Source organism: Gadus chalcogrammus, chromosome 15, assembly GCF_026213295.1.
Source record: "Gadus chalcogrammus isolate NIFS_2021 chromosome 15, NIFS_Gcha_1.0, whole genome shotgun sequence".
NCBI lineage: Eukaryota > Metazoa > Chordata > Actinopteri > Gadiformes > Gadidae > Gadus > Gadus chalcogrammus.
Genome location: NC_079426.1, coordinates 4,440,557 through 4,456,189, shown reverse-complemented (window position 1 = coordinate 4,456,189; position 15,633 = coordinate 4,440,557). Strand labels below are relative to the sequence as shown.

The 15,633-nt window shown below is 49.9% G+C and overlaps 1 protein-coding gene across 1 annotated transcript in view; it reads right to left on the bottom strand.

The window, feature by feature from the left end:
• LOC130404929 (histone-lysine N-methyltransferase 2D-like) overlaps positions 1-15,633 on the bottom strand; it is a 38,078-nt gene that overhangs the window by 16,134 nt on the left and 6,311 nt on the right. Inside the window, exons 4-5 of the mRNA XM_056609878.1 lie at positions 14,499-14,758; positions 2,039-3,619 (exon numbers count right to left, since the gene is read on the bottom strand). Coding sequence (XP_056465853.1) covers positions 2,039-3,619; positions 14,499-14,758 — 1,841 coding nt within the window. The remainder of the gene's footprint in view (positions 1-2,038; positions 3,620-14,498; positions 14,759-15,633) is intronic.

Sequence of the window (15,633 nt, the reverse complement as noted above, 5' to 3'; positions counted from 1 at the left end):
CACACACACACACACACACACACACACACACGTAAACAGACAGACCAACAACAGTCATTTCAAACATCAACTCACCCGGCGGTCAGCCACAGAGGAATCCACAAGACAACTTCAGAACTAAGTGATGGAAAAGCGCTCCCTTCAGCGGTAGATCCACTTAAAACACCAGAGCCCACTCAACTAAACCTCACTCTGTCGGTCTCTCTCTCCCTCTCTCTCGGTCTCTCCCTCTGACTGAGCCTCTCTCGCTCACACGGGCACATGCGCCGCTGTTTCTTTGAGCTCCGGCGTTTGCTCCACCATGTCTGCTGTGTTGGTGTGTGTGTGTGTGTGACTGAGTGTGTGTGTGTGTGTGTCAGATTCCCGAATTCCTGCTGCTGCTGCTGCTGCAGCACACTGGGGAGGAGCGACAGCTAGAACAGCCTCACTAGGGGGGCGGGGTGAAGGAACACACACACACACACAAGCGCGCACTTACAGACGCACACTAACACACACCCACACATGACCATGCAAACACATTCCTCTAGTTCCCTTTCATTCAGGGAAGACATCTCTCTCTCCCCCCTCTCTCTCTGACACACACACACACACACACACACACACACACACACACACACACACACACACACACACACACACACACACACACACACACACACACACACACACACACACACACACACAACATATTCACACAATGTTATTCATGTACAATACATGATGTTCAATGATGAATGGTCATGTCTTTCTGTAGTAACTATGCCACGCACACAGACTATTAATAATAGTCGTGTATGGCGATAGACTCCTATTCAGTGTCTTTCTGTGGTAACTCTGGACGTATACATTTGCTTGTGACAACACACACCAACTATTAATAATATACATGTGTGGCGCAAGTGATAGTCTCATTCCTCCTGCGTCTCTCTGTGGTTTGTGGTTACTCTGTCTTCGCCAGGACTGAGAGAGCATGTGTTGGGATTGACAGACAGCATTTGCTGTCAGGGTTCTCTCTGGTGTGTGTGTGTGTGTGTGTGTGTGTGTGTGTGTGTGTGTGTGTGTGTGTGTGTGTGTGTGTGTGTGTGTGTGTGTGTGTGTGTGTGTGTGTGTGTGTGTGTGTGTGTGTGTGTGTGTGCGCGTCCGTGCGTGTGTGCGTGCGTGCGGTGACAGTAAAGACAGCGTCAGAAAGACAGATCATCAATAAAGTGATAATCAAATAAAGATGGTGCTGTGACGGCTACCATTAGCATTTATCTGTGAGTTTGTTTCACAACACAAAAGCTAACTTCAGCAACATTCACTTATTGATTGGATAAAATAAAAGCACATGAAGTGAAAGAAACAAAGGAAAGTTCCACACATGGAAAGTCAATTTGTTCATAACAGTTAAAACTGTTAATAAGGAGAAGTTATGCCGCATTTTATTGCGTGCAAATCATTGAGGAGGTTTTCTATAGAGCATAACGCGTTAAAAGCAGTGCCATAAACGAGTAAAGAAAACAGCTTTAATACACGCTACGCAGCACTCTTGATTCTCGTCCAATCAAAACCCCTAGGACGACCGCAGACGGCCACAGCTGACTGGACCCCTCCCAGTGTTGGACAGAAAAGCAGGGCTGCTATGGGAACTATTAGCTCATGGAGACCTACGACCTGAGTCCCACAGCATGGCGAGTGTGGCTTCTGCCGACCTCTGAATACACACAGCATTTCCTGTGGCTTCCCACGGGCCTGGGGATATTAGTAACAAGTCTCCTCTGTCATTTCCACCTCGCTGAAGTTCAAGCTCAGACTACTTAAAGCTCTGAGAAAAGAGAATCCTCACTGTTTACACTGACGGCTGTTCGGTCTCTGTATTTAAACTGTTTTGATGATTCTTATCCACACTCTTCTTTTTCCTTCAACCATGACATTTATTCTAGTGTTGTCACAAGCATCTCTGAGACAAAAGCATAACACTCCCCAACCTGGCGAACAAATGGTCATAATTAATAATTGGGATATCAATACATGCATAGATTGGATCAATACTCACTCAGGGCTGTGTGGCTCTTCCGCTGGATCCTCGACTGTGTCGCTTACTGGGGTTCCCTCAGCTCGTGGGCTCACTGGTTCCACTGGTGGGCTCCCAGCAGGTAGCTCTTCTGCTTCCCTGGTTGGCACAGTGATCGGTTCCTTCAGCGGTTCTCTGAGTGCTACAACTTCTTGTTCTTGTTCAGGGACGTCAAACGATGTCTTCAATTGTTCTGCGCCATTTTCAGGTTCTGAGGTCAAAGTTGGTTTTTGGACTTGTGGAAGGTTGTCGAGTTCCTCTAGTGGTTCGGAGAACTCTACAGAATTCTTAGATGGTTCTGTGAGCTCTGGTGAGTGTTTTGGTTGTTCTGGAACAACTTCTTCTTTTGGTTGTTCTACAGGTACCTCTAAGGGTTCTGGAAGCGGTTCTGTCTGCTTCAATGGTTCTGGTAAATTATCTAGTACCTTTACTGGTTCTGAAAGGCTCGCTATTAGCTCCACTGGTTCTGGAAGCTGTAATGGTATGTCCACTGGTTCTTGCAGTAGTTCCAATAGCTTTACTCGGCCTGGAGATTTAACAGACTGCTTCACTGGTTCTGGAAGCTGTACTGGTATCTCCACTGGTTCTGGAAGCTGTATAGACTCCTTTACTGGTTCTGGGAGCTGTAGTGGTATCTCCACTGGTTCTTGGAGCCGTTCCGATAGCTTCTCTGGTTCGGGACGTTTCTCTGGTAGCTTATCTGGTTCAGGAAGTTTCTCTGGTAGCTTCTCTGGTTCAGGGAGTTTCTCTTGTAGCTTCTCTGGTTCAGGGAGTTTCTCTGGCAGCTTCTCTGGATCTTGGAGCTGTTGTAGTAGCTTCTCTGGATCTTGGAGCTGTTCTAGTAGCTTCTCTGGATCTTGGAGCTGTTCTGGTAGCTTAACTGGTTCAAAAAGTTTCTCTGGTAGCTTCTCTGGTTCAGGAAGTTTCTCTGGTAGCTTCTCTGGTTCAGGAAGTTTCTCTGGTAGCTTCTCTGGGTCTTGGAGCTGTTCTAGTAGCTTAACTGGTTCTGGAAGTTCCTCTGGTAGCTTCACTGGTTCAGGAAGTTTCTCTGGTAGCTTCACTGGTTCAGGAAGTTTCTCTGGTAGCTTCACTGGTTCCGGGAGTTTCTCTTGTAGCTTCACTGGTTCAGGAAGTTGCTCCGATAGTTTTTCTGGTTCAGGAAGGTGTACCGACTCCTTAACTGGCGGTGGAAGCTCTGCAACCTCCTTCAATGGTTCTGGAAGTTTCTCTGGTAACTTCACTGGTTCAGGGAGTACCTCTGGCAACTTCACTGGTTCCGGAAGTACCTCTGGCAACTTCACTGGTTTCGGAAGTATCTCTGGCAACTTCACTAGTTCTGGAAGTTTCTCCGCCTTCGTTACTGCTTCTTGAAACAGTTCTGGCTCGACTGTCCTATTCAAAACCTCTCCCGGTTTCTGCACATATTCCACAGGCGCAGTGTTTGCAGTGCGGTGCTCCTCTGCTGCCGCTGTCAGTGTGCTGTCCGGCAGACTGAGTGGAACGGAGGTCTCCGCGGTGGGGGTGAGAAAGTCTAGTTGTGGAGACTCCAGAGATGGGAGGGGCCTGGGAAAAGCAATACAGGAGAAGGCAGTTAGCGGGGCCCTGTTTGCTTGACGGAAAGTACACGGGAATTTATTTACAAAGGACAACTGTTGTCTTGCTTTCACAGGTGTCTTTGAAGGTTTTTACGCATGTGTGTGTGCAATGAGACAGAGACAGAGTGTGTGTGTGTGTGTGTGTGTGTGTGTGTGTGTGTGTGTGTGTGTGTGTGTGTTCGTTCCACGGCGACGAGGAGACAGCTGTGGGTGAGAAAAGGTCCATTCTTGCCCCGGAGAGATGAGCTGATGTCACGGATGAGGTCATCCCTTTGTGTATAATGGGCCGCATTACTTCCCTTGGATATCTGGGGCAGAGTCATCTGACCTGTGTTCACATCACTACAAAGTCCCGCTCTGTCTGCACTTCCTCATTCATATTCATTATCACACTGTGCTCTGGGACACGGCTCGTAAGGAGCCATTAATCAAACGCCGGTTATTGCATAAAATAATAAAAAATAAAGAAGAAAACTGCACAATTTGACTTTTTCGCTGCAGTCATCGCTTTTGTTAACGAGTTGAAGTTTCTTGCACAAAATACGATTGATTTAGACTAGAGAATCCTTTGGGTTTATTGAGTAGTGGTGATTTAGAGAATCCTTTGGGTTTATTGAGTAGTGGGTGGATGTCGTTTATTCCCTTGAGATGCTAAGTATTTCCACAAAGGTGTTTGCTGCGGTGTAAACGTGACACGGTACAGCTTTACTTCAACACTAAAAAAGCTAATTACACTAAAACGTGGCAGTGACGTATATTTACACAACCAATGATTCACGCTATTGCCCTGGCCTGGTGTTGAATTAACTGTAGAGACTGACACATCTACATTATGAGGCTAGCTGCACAAGAGCAGTGGCAGGAGGGAAAGAACCATAGAGAGGACTAGCTAATCCTCTGTACGTGTGGCAGCATGCTAGCACCCTTTTTTGTGTAACACATTAGGAGGGGGGGGGGGGGGGGGGGGCGGGGGGATATGCATGGCTTCCTATGCTGCCCTTTACTCAATTCAACCATGTTGAGAGCTGTTGAATGGAGTGAGTCTTACACGCCCCGCTCTCTCTAAGTGCTGTGTGTCACTGTCGATGCTCAAACACCTTAAAATGCAAATAGTGATGACACACACACACACACACACACACACACACACACACACACACACACACACACACACACACACACACACACACACACACACACACACACACACACACACACACACACACACACACACGTTACCTTAAAATTGTTTGTAAATCAGATGCCTGGCCTTCATTCTTGAGTTCACAGAGGCGCGCGGCTTCTCTCAACCCTTGGATCCAGTCTGTCTCTGGTTCCTGTCTGGTTCCTGTTATCCCCTGATCAGGACTCTGTGACATCTTGGTCTGGGGCTCCGGGACAGGGGCCGCGCTCGCGCACACTTGTACGGTAGCATAGATGGCGGCAGAGGCTTCTCCCTCCAAATCTGCTGCTGGGAGGCCCGAACCTAGAGAGGCCTCTGTATGTTCCCTCTGGGTCTTTGATTCGATCAGCGGAGGACTGGCGTCCTCAATGGGGTCTGTGTGCGGCGGCATGACCGACCCTTTATCCCCTGGGACTCGGTCTGAGGAAGAAGCTGTGTCAGCAGCTGCATCGATCTCCACAAGGTCTTCCGGACACTTGGAAGCAGCTAGGACCGAAGGGCTGGCGTCCCCACTGTGATCGATAACTTGATCACCGGCTTCTGGCATCCTAACGTGAGCTCCGCTCCCCGGCCCACTGACGCGATGCAGAGCGGATGTCTCAACACGGTCGGTTACCGCACTGCCGTGCATGTCCGAGCGTCGGACTGAGCCAGAACCGACGACGTCAGCGGCACCGGTTGCTTTTACAGGCCTCTGTTTCTCCTCCGGCTCATTGTTTATCGCGTCCATTTTATTATTGTCCGACCCCTGGCTGGCCTTTTTCTTTTCATCCAAGGATGCTTTGTCTGGCTGTGTCGTGTCAGGGCCTTTTATGGGTGTTTGTGCCACTGTTCGGCTCTGTGACACTGCACTTTCGTTCGAGCTCTGCAGCTCGCGAGGCTCACGCACTGCACCCTGAATACCAGACTGCTGAAGGCCAGAACCCTTGATTTCTACTGTTGCAGCAGCACTGGGAGTCTTTTCCAGGGTTTTTGGTTGCTCTGGAAACTCTGAACTTAGAATGTCTGCTTTTCCGGCACAAATATCCTTGGATTGGTTTGTCGTATGCACTGTTGGAATATCGAGCCCATTCCCGCTAACCTGCAATAAAAGTGGCGCCGCTACATGAAAGGTCAGGTTTGGGGCAGATTCACCAACAAGGGCTACAGTCTTCTCTGTGGATTCAGCTTTCCCATCTCGCTCTTGACGTGAAGGTGGGAAAACAGTTGTTCCTTGACCCTCAGAACCCCTGTCACGCCCAAATACATCCTTTGACATCAAATCTGGGCTTGACCGCGCCGCTTCTGAAGGAGTGCTTTGATGCGTGCTCTGCCCCGGTGTTTTTGCACTTTCATGTGTGCAAACTGTTGCTATTTCTGTGTAGGCTAAAGTCTCTCTTTCAACAGCCACTCCAGTCTTATTTAAATCGTTTGCAGCGTTTGCTTTGTTAACCCCTCGTGCGCACTTTCCTCCCTCTTCCTCACTTCTACTCACTTCCAGGTCTTCAGCTCTGACACTGTGGTCCTCAGCTGTCAACACGCCGCTACCGGCAGACTCATATAGAGTCCCAGCTGAATCCCGCCCTTCCTCAATGAGCTCTTGTGGTTCTTGTTCAGCTGTTGCTGCGGTCGGTTTCTGCTGCAGGTCGTTGACCCAAACCAACTGATAATCATCACCGGACAACATGCCCTCAGAATTCAACGTGTCGTGTGCAGCGATGAGATCGTTGTGAGCGGGTGTTGGAGTCCCGGCCTCGATCTCTATTCTGCTGATCCCATCGCTACTCTCTTTCGACGGTTCGGTGTCTCCTGCTTTAGGTTTGATTGATGGTAGGTTTCCGACCTCCCCGCCGGCTGCCCTATCTGACCCGTTGTCCTGCTGTGGGGGTGAGTCAGCTGTTCCCTCTCGGCAGGACTCCTTTGTGTCCTCTTGTTTTTCATCTGGTTGCGTTTCGGCCACATCAAAGGGGGAATTATGATTTTTATCCATCTCTTTCATGTTGTCCTGGTTGAGCACCGAGATGACTCTCAGCGCTGGACTCACATGTATCGGCCCGTCTATAATGGATGCGTCACAACTACTGGGCTCAATGTGGATGGGCGACTTCAGCCCAGACTCGGTTCTGAATTGAGTTTGAGCAATGGCGTCATCAGATTCAGCCGCTGGCCGTATTGCACAGGGAGAATGAGTTGGCTGCTTCCGTTTATCCATCTCCCTAGTGGGAGATATAATGAGGACGTCAGGTGAATTATCCAAGGCTGCAGTAGCAGGATCCTCGTGTTCAGAAACACATTTTGGGGCATCTTTTGTATCATTTACCAGATCATTAGTGTCCATTACATTCACAGAGATTTTACTGTTGTCATTCTCCGTGCCCTGGTTTCCTGGCGGGGCAGGAAGAGAGATGTCGCAGTCGTTAATAGACTCCAGGTGACTCAGCATAGGCCCTGGGGGTTTTAGAGCCAGGGCAGGTTTACCGGCCCACTGATGATTGCCAGGAAGAGGTTGGTCATGGGTTACGTGATCTAAAGTCTCTGAGGAGTCTTCTGTGGAAAGAGCAGCAATTTCTATCAAGCTAGCGTCCTGTTCACCTTTTGGTGTAATAGTCGGCTCCAAGCCAGCAGCAATGGATAAGTCCAATGGGTGTGATAGAGTAGAGTGCAGGTCTGTAGATATTTTCCCAACGGGAGCTAACATGGAGTCGTCACTCTGAGGATAACAAGCCAGGGGATCAACAGAGAGCTTTGTCGGGGAGCAGATAGAAGACTGGTCATCAACCTCCTCTTTAACAACGACGGCCATGACATTAGTATCACGGACCTGGGGTGACTCTGGATCCTTGTTGGCACCGACTAATCCATTCATTGGTCTTAATTCCTTCTCTTTAACAAGAGATACGCATGCTGTAGCAACGCCCCGTCTGTCTGCCTCGCTGCCCTCTTTCAACTTTCCCTGTTCAGTGTTTACATCACCAGAGTCAGAGGCAGCGTTCTTTTCATTCTCAGCGAGAGCAGCTGTACCATTAACAACTCTGTGTGAAATGTCAATACAATCATCGTGATTAACCTGCCTCTTCTCCCCAGCACATGGAACTGGCATATCATCAATAATTGTACTCGCACAAACCTGGTCTACTGATTGAGTGTCTGCTGTGTAGTTAGCACCACTGATATCTTTATCAACCGACTGACCTTTTTTTCCGAGATTCTCTACGTTTTTTTCGTCGTTTTTGACATCAGTCTTTAGCTTCCCGGGGCCGTCTGATGTATTAATTGCTGGGGCATCCTTTATAGGAACTGCCGCATAGGAAGTGTCAGACACTTCCACATTGGGTGTCTCCTGGGGGATGGAGGAAGAAAGGATACCCAGGGGACCTTCTGTACGTTGGGCTGGGATTGAAGGGTCCGGCCCGTCCTCAACACGCCCCTGTTTCATCTGTACAACATGTGGAGGGAGTTGCCCATTGTTCTCCACGCAGACCTCGTGTCTCCCTGACTTCACACGCACATCTGTTGTGTCTGCCTTGTTGTTATTATTCAGTAGCTGACCTTTTCCTTGCTTCTCCTCAACGGTGTTTATCTGATCATCCGCCCCGGCCGCCTTTACATCTTCCCTCGGTTCCGGGCGTTCGGTCGGCGTGTGTTTTGCTGATTCATCCCCTTTAGGTGCCATGTCTGCTGGGATGTCCTGCTTCTTCAAACTTAGGACCTCCTGGAAGAAACTGTAGCTTGTCTCCACCACGGGATGTCGTAGACTCTCGTGTACGGTCAACGGCGGCAGAGAGGCGCAGCCCAGGTCCAGAGGAGCGGTGCTCCTGAGCCCCACAGAGCAGGTGTCCCCCGGTTTCACGCTGTCGTTAAAGTGAACCCTCCTGTTGCCTCCACTGTGGTCGCTTCTTGCCACCCCTGTTGCTCCGGACATGGTGCCACCGGCGGTGCCCTGGCTGTGAACTAGTCCCCCGGGCTGAGCTGCACCACTGTCGGCGGTGGAGGTGGCAATAAAAGGATCTGCAGTGCTGTCACCAGTGTGGACTGGCTGACCCTCCGTCCCCTCACTGGGGCTGTCACGCACAGTGTTCAAAGGGAGGAAAGCAGAGCACTGACCAGTTCCATAGTCATCGATCTCCTCCGTCCTCCATGCGCTTGAAGCGTCCTGACAAACGGGTCCCGGGGTTAACGCTTTTTCCGCTGCGACCGGGTTTGGTTTACGGCCATCCTGTGTGTCTGCCTCTGTATCGCCGCGGCACCGCTGAGAGGAATCGCATAAAGGGACCGTCTCTCGGCTCTGCACCAGCTCCGGCTCCGGCTCGGGGCGGCCGCGCCGTGCGACGGAGGGGCTCTCGACGGTGGCAGCAGCAGCAGCAACAGGCTGGCCACGGCGCTGTGACTCCGCTTGTGACTCGGCAGCTTCTGGGGGCGGTCGCCTCTCCGTCTCAGCTGATGACACCCCACATGCGGAGCGTTCTGGCTGGCTGGCCGAACGGTGTTCTCTCACTATCCCTCCTCTCTCTGCCACCTCTCCTCCTCCTCCTCCCCCTCCCCCTCCTACTCTCCCTCCTCCTCCCTCTCCCTCTCCCGCTCCCTCTTCCGCTCTCCCTCTCTCCACAGCGCTGTGTTTCTGCAGAGATGATTCAATACAATCCCCGGTCCCAGGGGGCTGCTTTAACGCCTGGCTCTCCGCTCTGGAGCGTACAGTCACTTGCTCAAAATCGTCGTCGTCCGACAGGTCCTTCGCTACCTCGTCTTCAGAGTTGTGCGGCGTTGTATTATCGCCGTCGACGCTCGCCCAGCCGGGATCCTCGGCGAACGTCTCCTCGAATGAGAATGCGAGGGAGCACTTCTCCTGTGTACCTATTAACGAGAGCAGGACGAGCCTGTCCAGATCGCTGTCCTCTCTCTCCTCTCCCGCATCGCTCTCCGTTCCCCCTGAGCCTCCTTCACCCCCGGCCGCCGGGCTTACTCTAACTGCTACAGCAGCAGCACTCTCCGGCGAATCACTCTTCTCGCTCTTCTCTCCCTCTCCCTCACCTTCTATAAATTCTGCCGCCGTGGGTGTTGTCAATGGCAACCCGTTGGCTATTGCTGAAGCATCTAAAAGGGCAGGTTCCCTCCCACCGTCTCCTACTGAAGTTGGAGCTGGCTGCCGGGTGAGTGGGCTGTTTCCCCCCTCTGTGCGTCGCTCTTCTTGCGAGGCGCACACATCCTCCCGTGAGTCAACCGTTGACGTTTCGCTGTCAACAGTGCCTAAAGTAGTACTCGGGTTGACAGAGTTCCAATGCTGGATTTCTTTCAGCATGTGGTGGACGACCTGGATGGAACCGGTTAACTCTCGTTCCGAGGTGGGGGTGTACGGGGCACCGTCGGGTGGGTCATCTGTATGGGGGTGGTGGTCTTCCTGCTGTGTACCGTCTGAATGGGCCTGGGTGCAGCGAGGGGGACACAACAACGACCCACTGAGACCGATGCCAGGGGTGGCGGGTGGGGGCCTGAGGCTGGCCGGTTCCAGCGCACTCAGCTGTTTTTTATAATTCAAACCATTATCAGGCTGTTCCGCACACATCGCTGCGTGGCCGTCCACCTGTAACAGCGACTCAGCATTTACCAGGGAATCTGGGCCGGGCCCAACGTTTAGCCCCGCAGGTGTCACCGATGGGGGAGATTCGGTTGCATCCGTGTTACTTTGAGGTCTACATTCGGACTGTGATGCCTTTGCAATGTCAGCTCTTTTGTCGGCCTGTTTCTTTTTTCTATGTCCCTTTTTTTCTCTCTTCTTCACCTTTTTATTGATCCCCTGCTCCTCGTCTGTTTGCAGATCTGCTTGTTTATGCGTCTCTGAATCAATGGCTGCGGTGTTGCACCTTTCTTGTAGACAGGGACCTGGGCTGGAATGAGGAATCACCTCTGTGACTCTATCAGGGTTCTTTTCCATTTCTTGATCAGTCACATTCATATTAATATCGGAGTCTTCCTCCGAGTGAATATCCCTTTGTAATTTATTCTTTTTGTCTGACCCCACCAGCATAGCTTTCTTAGAGCTTTTCTTTCTGGAGGCTTTTTTACAATCTATACTGTCTCCAATCTTGTGCTTAACCTCGCCCTCTCCATGCTCACTAAGCATAGGCGCTACGGACGACTTGTTAACGTAATCTAGATCCGACGGTGCCTCTGATTGCATTGGATGACGCGTGTTTCTCTGTGCAGTGATCTCAGCCTCCTCCTTTGAGCTCTCCAATAGGAGTTCACACGGCCTTGCTCCTGGGTTCTGCTCCCCATGTTGACTTTCTCCCAGGGCTTTCCCGGCACCGTCGTCCGTGCCCAGTATGTAATCCCTAAAACTAAACACGAGAGTGTCCTTCTGACACTCGGCTCCCTCACTGTTTCCATGTGTGCTGCCGCTGTTGCCATGGTCACCGCCACTATGCCCCGGGTGAGCGACGATTGGAGCCCGGGCTGATGAGTCATCGGCCCCGTTAACCTCTGCCTGCCCGGCTCTGTCCTCCGGGGCCGGCGCCTGGGACCCGCTGCTGTTGGGGCACTCGGAGGGGGGATCAAATGCACCCAGCGAGGCCATCTGTTCCTCGCATTCCTGGAAGGCCTCTCGGAGCTCCCGGTCTAGGCGGTCCTCAGACGGGGGCAGATGGGAACGGGGTGGGACACTCGGCGAAGGCACGGCAGCCGTCTGGGGTGAAGTGTGGACACCTGGGAGAGCCGGGCCGCCATCGGGAGGCCTGGGACCGGGGTAGGGTGACACACCAGTAAATATCTGCCGGGGTTGGCGGGCGGTTGCGGGTAGTAGCGGTGCGTCCGAAGAAATGTAGGCGGAGCAAACAGCATGCCAATTAGCTGCAGACTGCTAGCCATGTAGCGGTGCCACGGTAAACACACTCCATCCGTTAAGTACAGGCAAGGTTGTCGACAACCGAACGTAAAAGGAAAAACGTTTTACCACACCACAAAAGTTAGAATGTGTTGCTTGCTCTGCTCGTCATTACAGGGTGAAACGCAGGACACACAAGAGATAGTTTCAGGGCATCTTATCTTCTTCGGTAAAGATGTACTGATTGAGCCATGCTGCCGGCTGCCACGAGAGTCAGCCAGCCATGCTGAAACAGTTAGAGTAGGAGTAATGGGTGAACTTTGCAAGCTACCCTATCATCGTCTCATTGTCTCAGATATTCTGCCCTCATATTTCTGAGTGCCTTCAGAGAAAGGTTACGGTACAGAACTTCCTGTGTTGCGTGACAGCCTCATGATACCCCTTTGATCATCGTCTCTCACTCGAAAAGTAATGCTCGCAAAGGACAACATCTGCACAGGCTCAAGTAAGTAATGCTGATTTGACCTCAGTGTGTCTTCAGCCACAAGTAAAAACAGGTGGGGAATAAAACAATACTGGCTGGAATTGTGAATCGTTAGAAAGCAAGCCCGTGTGATTGGGCTGTGATTTCCCTGACAATACACCTCGCCCTAGCAACCGGCTAGCCACTCACAACACAGGCTTTCTACTTTGGCCCAAGTGTGTATCTAATTCATGTGGCACACCCTTTTTTCTCCCCAAAGTGCAAAGTACACTTAGCTGAAGGCATGCATGTGGCTAACAGTTTCTTTATAGCAAGTCCCTGCCTGCCACAGAGGCTTGTTCCAATATGCAGAAGGCAATTTGAAGGCATATAAAGGTTACCCAACCCCTGTGGGCTCAATAGCAGGAAATAAGCTGACTTCTGCAGACATCTTCCCATGCTACCTTCATTTAAGAACTCCAGTTATTTACTAGCCAGTTTCATGCTTCTCTTTTCATTAACATCTTGCATTTGGTTAATACCACGACAAAGTGTCATCATTAACAGCAAGAATTAGAAGAAGTTAGTAAGAAGTTAGGAGCAAATTAGTAAAAAAAATCAAGTTAAACCTTCAAAACGGGAGGCATCATACGATGCCAAGCAACACATCCAGAAGATGTGCACGAGTCAGATTGCAATTTAAAACAAATCACCACAAAACACTACAGCCAAGCCAAGTTCTGGCATTCAACCTCACACTTGAGGATAAGTTCATAGAACATATGAGCACTCTTCTATCACTATCAATCTATCACTCCATGCTCTGTAGACCACTAAAGTTTCATTACAGGGCTTCTGGATATATTCTGGTTCCATTATTCCTACCCTGTAAAGGCTGAAATCCTTATGGTTTGTTCAGATAATGTTTCAACAAATGTATTTACTTACAAACTAGTTGCGTAAGCCTAGAGAGTCAAAGTGCAAAGATAGCTACTTGGCAACTTCAATGCTATTCCATAATGTCGTTACTTTTAGCCCACTTAGACAATCAATTGACATCAGCTCTTCCTACCCGTCGGGAGGAACTTAATGGAACCAGAAGCCCTCGTTTGGGCAGTTACAGCAGATGGCCCTTTGGTGGTCTATGTTCTATGGTCATGTCTCCACTCCTACAGAACCAGCCATGCTGCCTAGCATGCGTTGTACCTTGAGTCAAAAGCCACCAAGGGGATGATTTCCTTGCACTGCTCCGGACCTGCCAGAAGGGAATTCACCTGATCGCCCTTCTTCTCAGCCAAGCTAACCTTGTTTCTGCTGCTTATACACACAAACATCCACCCACACGCCCACACAAACAATCACACCCAGTACCGTCAGTTCAGAATGCACCTTAAAACACATGAATATTAATAACACTTTGGGGGATTCATTTCTAAATCCTTTTTTGGCTGCATGGCTGAACCTTTTTTCATTTCCATATTGCAGATTGTGATTAACCTTGTGCTGATGGAATATCTCCAGTCTGCTAGATTGAGTCAAGGTCAAGATAAATTCTTATAAATTCTTGATAAATTTAATCAACGTTTAATGCCTGTTTCTATTACAGCTGGAACATTGTGGAAAGCAGTTATCCCTGAGAGAAAGACTGATGTTTTTTCTTAGCCGTGAACATGAAGGTCAATTTAAGTATCACAGCTTCAGTGCGATTTGGATCGGGTCGCTTTCCATAATTAAATAAATGCAGAGTTTTTCTATCAGATGAAGAATAAAAGAACCCAATGCTAGCCTGCGTACATAAAGAGTGCAGAGTCGTCAGAATTATACCAGACCTGAAGCAAGCGAGAACCTGTTTCCTCCCCGACCTCTCAGGCGAGAGCTTCACCTCCACATCGGTCATCGTCTTGCTCCGAGACGACAAATGACTCGCGAAATGAATGGCGCGAGTGTGTACTGTACTGTGTCTGACTTACTAATATGACGCATTTGCAAGAAAAACGGGTTAAGTTTGATTTGATACTTTGATGGGATGAAAAAAAGTGACAGAACACGCTAGACGGCTGTGAGGAAGTCCATTGCAGGCTTTACACTAGAGGGAGTGAAAACCACCACTGCCTTCATGGAGGAGAAGAGCTGAAGTGCTTTAGGGTAAAATTGGTTCCTCAAGAATACCAATTCATTTAACAGAGTGGAAGGTATATCTTATGGATTCTTTCGATGTATTTAATGTATGTTTTTCTCAAGGACCGCCCACACGTGTGTGTGTGTGTGTGTGTGTGTGTGTGTGTGTGTGTGTGTGTGTGTGTGTGTGTGTGTGTGTGTGTGTGTGTGTGTGTGTGTGTGTGTGTGTGTGTGTGTGTGTGTGTGTGTGTGTGTGTGTGTGTGTGTGTGTGTAACCAGAGGCCTACCCCAGCGAGGACTCCCAGATGTTGAGGTCGCTGCTGAAGTCTAGGCTGGGCAGCAGGTCATGGGGGAACTCCAGCTCATCCTCGTGGTCCTCCTCTGGCTCTTTGTACCCTCCGAACCCGCTCCGGGACTCCTCCGGTAACCCGCAGACCACCGGGATGTCCGGCAGCAGGGACAACGTCGACGCTTCTGTGTTCTGTTCGGCCCGCCCCGGCCCCTCTCCGAGCGCTGTGGTCTGAGTCAAACTCTCCCGAGATCCAGTCTGTGGACCCCCAGAGAAAAACAGGACTAGTAAGTACACACACACACACACACACACACACACACACACACACACACACACACACACACACACACACACACACACACACACACACACACACACACACACACACACACACACACACACACACACCGGCTGTACGGTCTTATGGTATTATCCTATTAAAGTATTATGGTAAGTGTTGCTTGCACAGTCACAAGCCCTGTATTAAATCAACAAAGATAAAGTTGTGATATATATAGTACGAGTAGAGTGTGCCTGCCGTTTGAAATTGTACCACCTGGGGATTCAAAGGACGATACCAAGAGCTTCTTATTTCTCTCGTGGTCGCAAACGTTTTGCGGTGTTGGGAGGGTTGAGTATCGCCACTGGGCCTCACAATATGCACCACACCTGCCATTGTTGGTATGATTCACAACGAATACAGCTTTTGTAAAAGTATACACCACAATGAACCCAATCCTCAACTTGGCTAGTCTGGGATCAAACACAGATAGCCATTTTGCAATCCCTCTTATAAATCAAGTTGCAAAAGAACCTCTGTGTGTGTTCACTGCAAAGCGGTGCTGACTTCCTTCTTCCTGCGATGATTGACAGATAGTGGGAGTAATGCGACCACGGCAACACACCACAACACACATCGCATTGCAAAAACACAGGTTTCACAGCAGAATGCACTCAGTCAAGATTCTAGTCAACGATATGAGGGGCTGCACTCACTGGGTAAAAATGCTGAGGGGTTTTTATGTGCTCTGCTCAGTATGGGTAGGTGAATGGTACACCCACAATAACATAAACACACAACAGTGATAAGCCTCTGAACATTGAAGAATGGGCATTGAATATGGTCTACA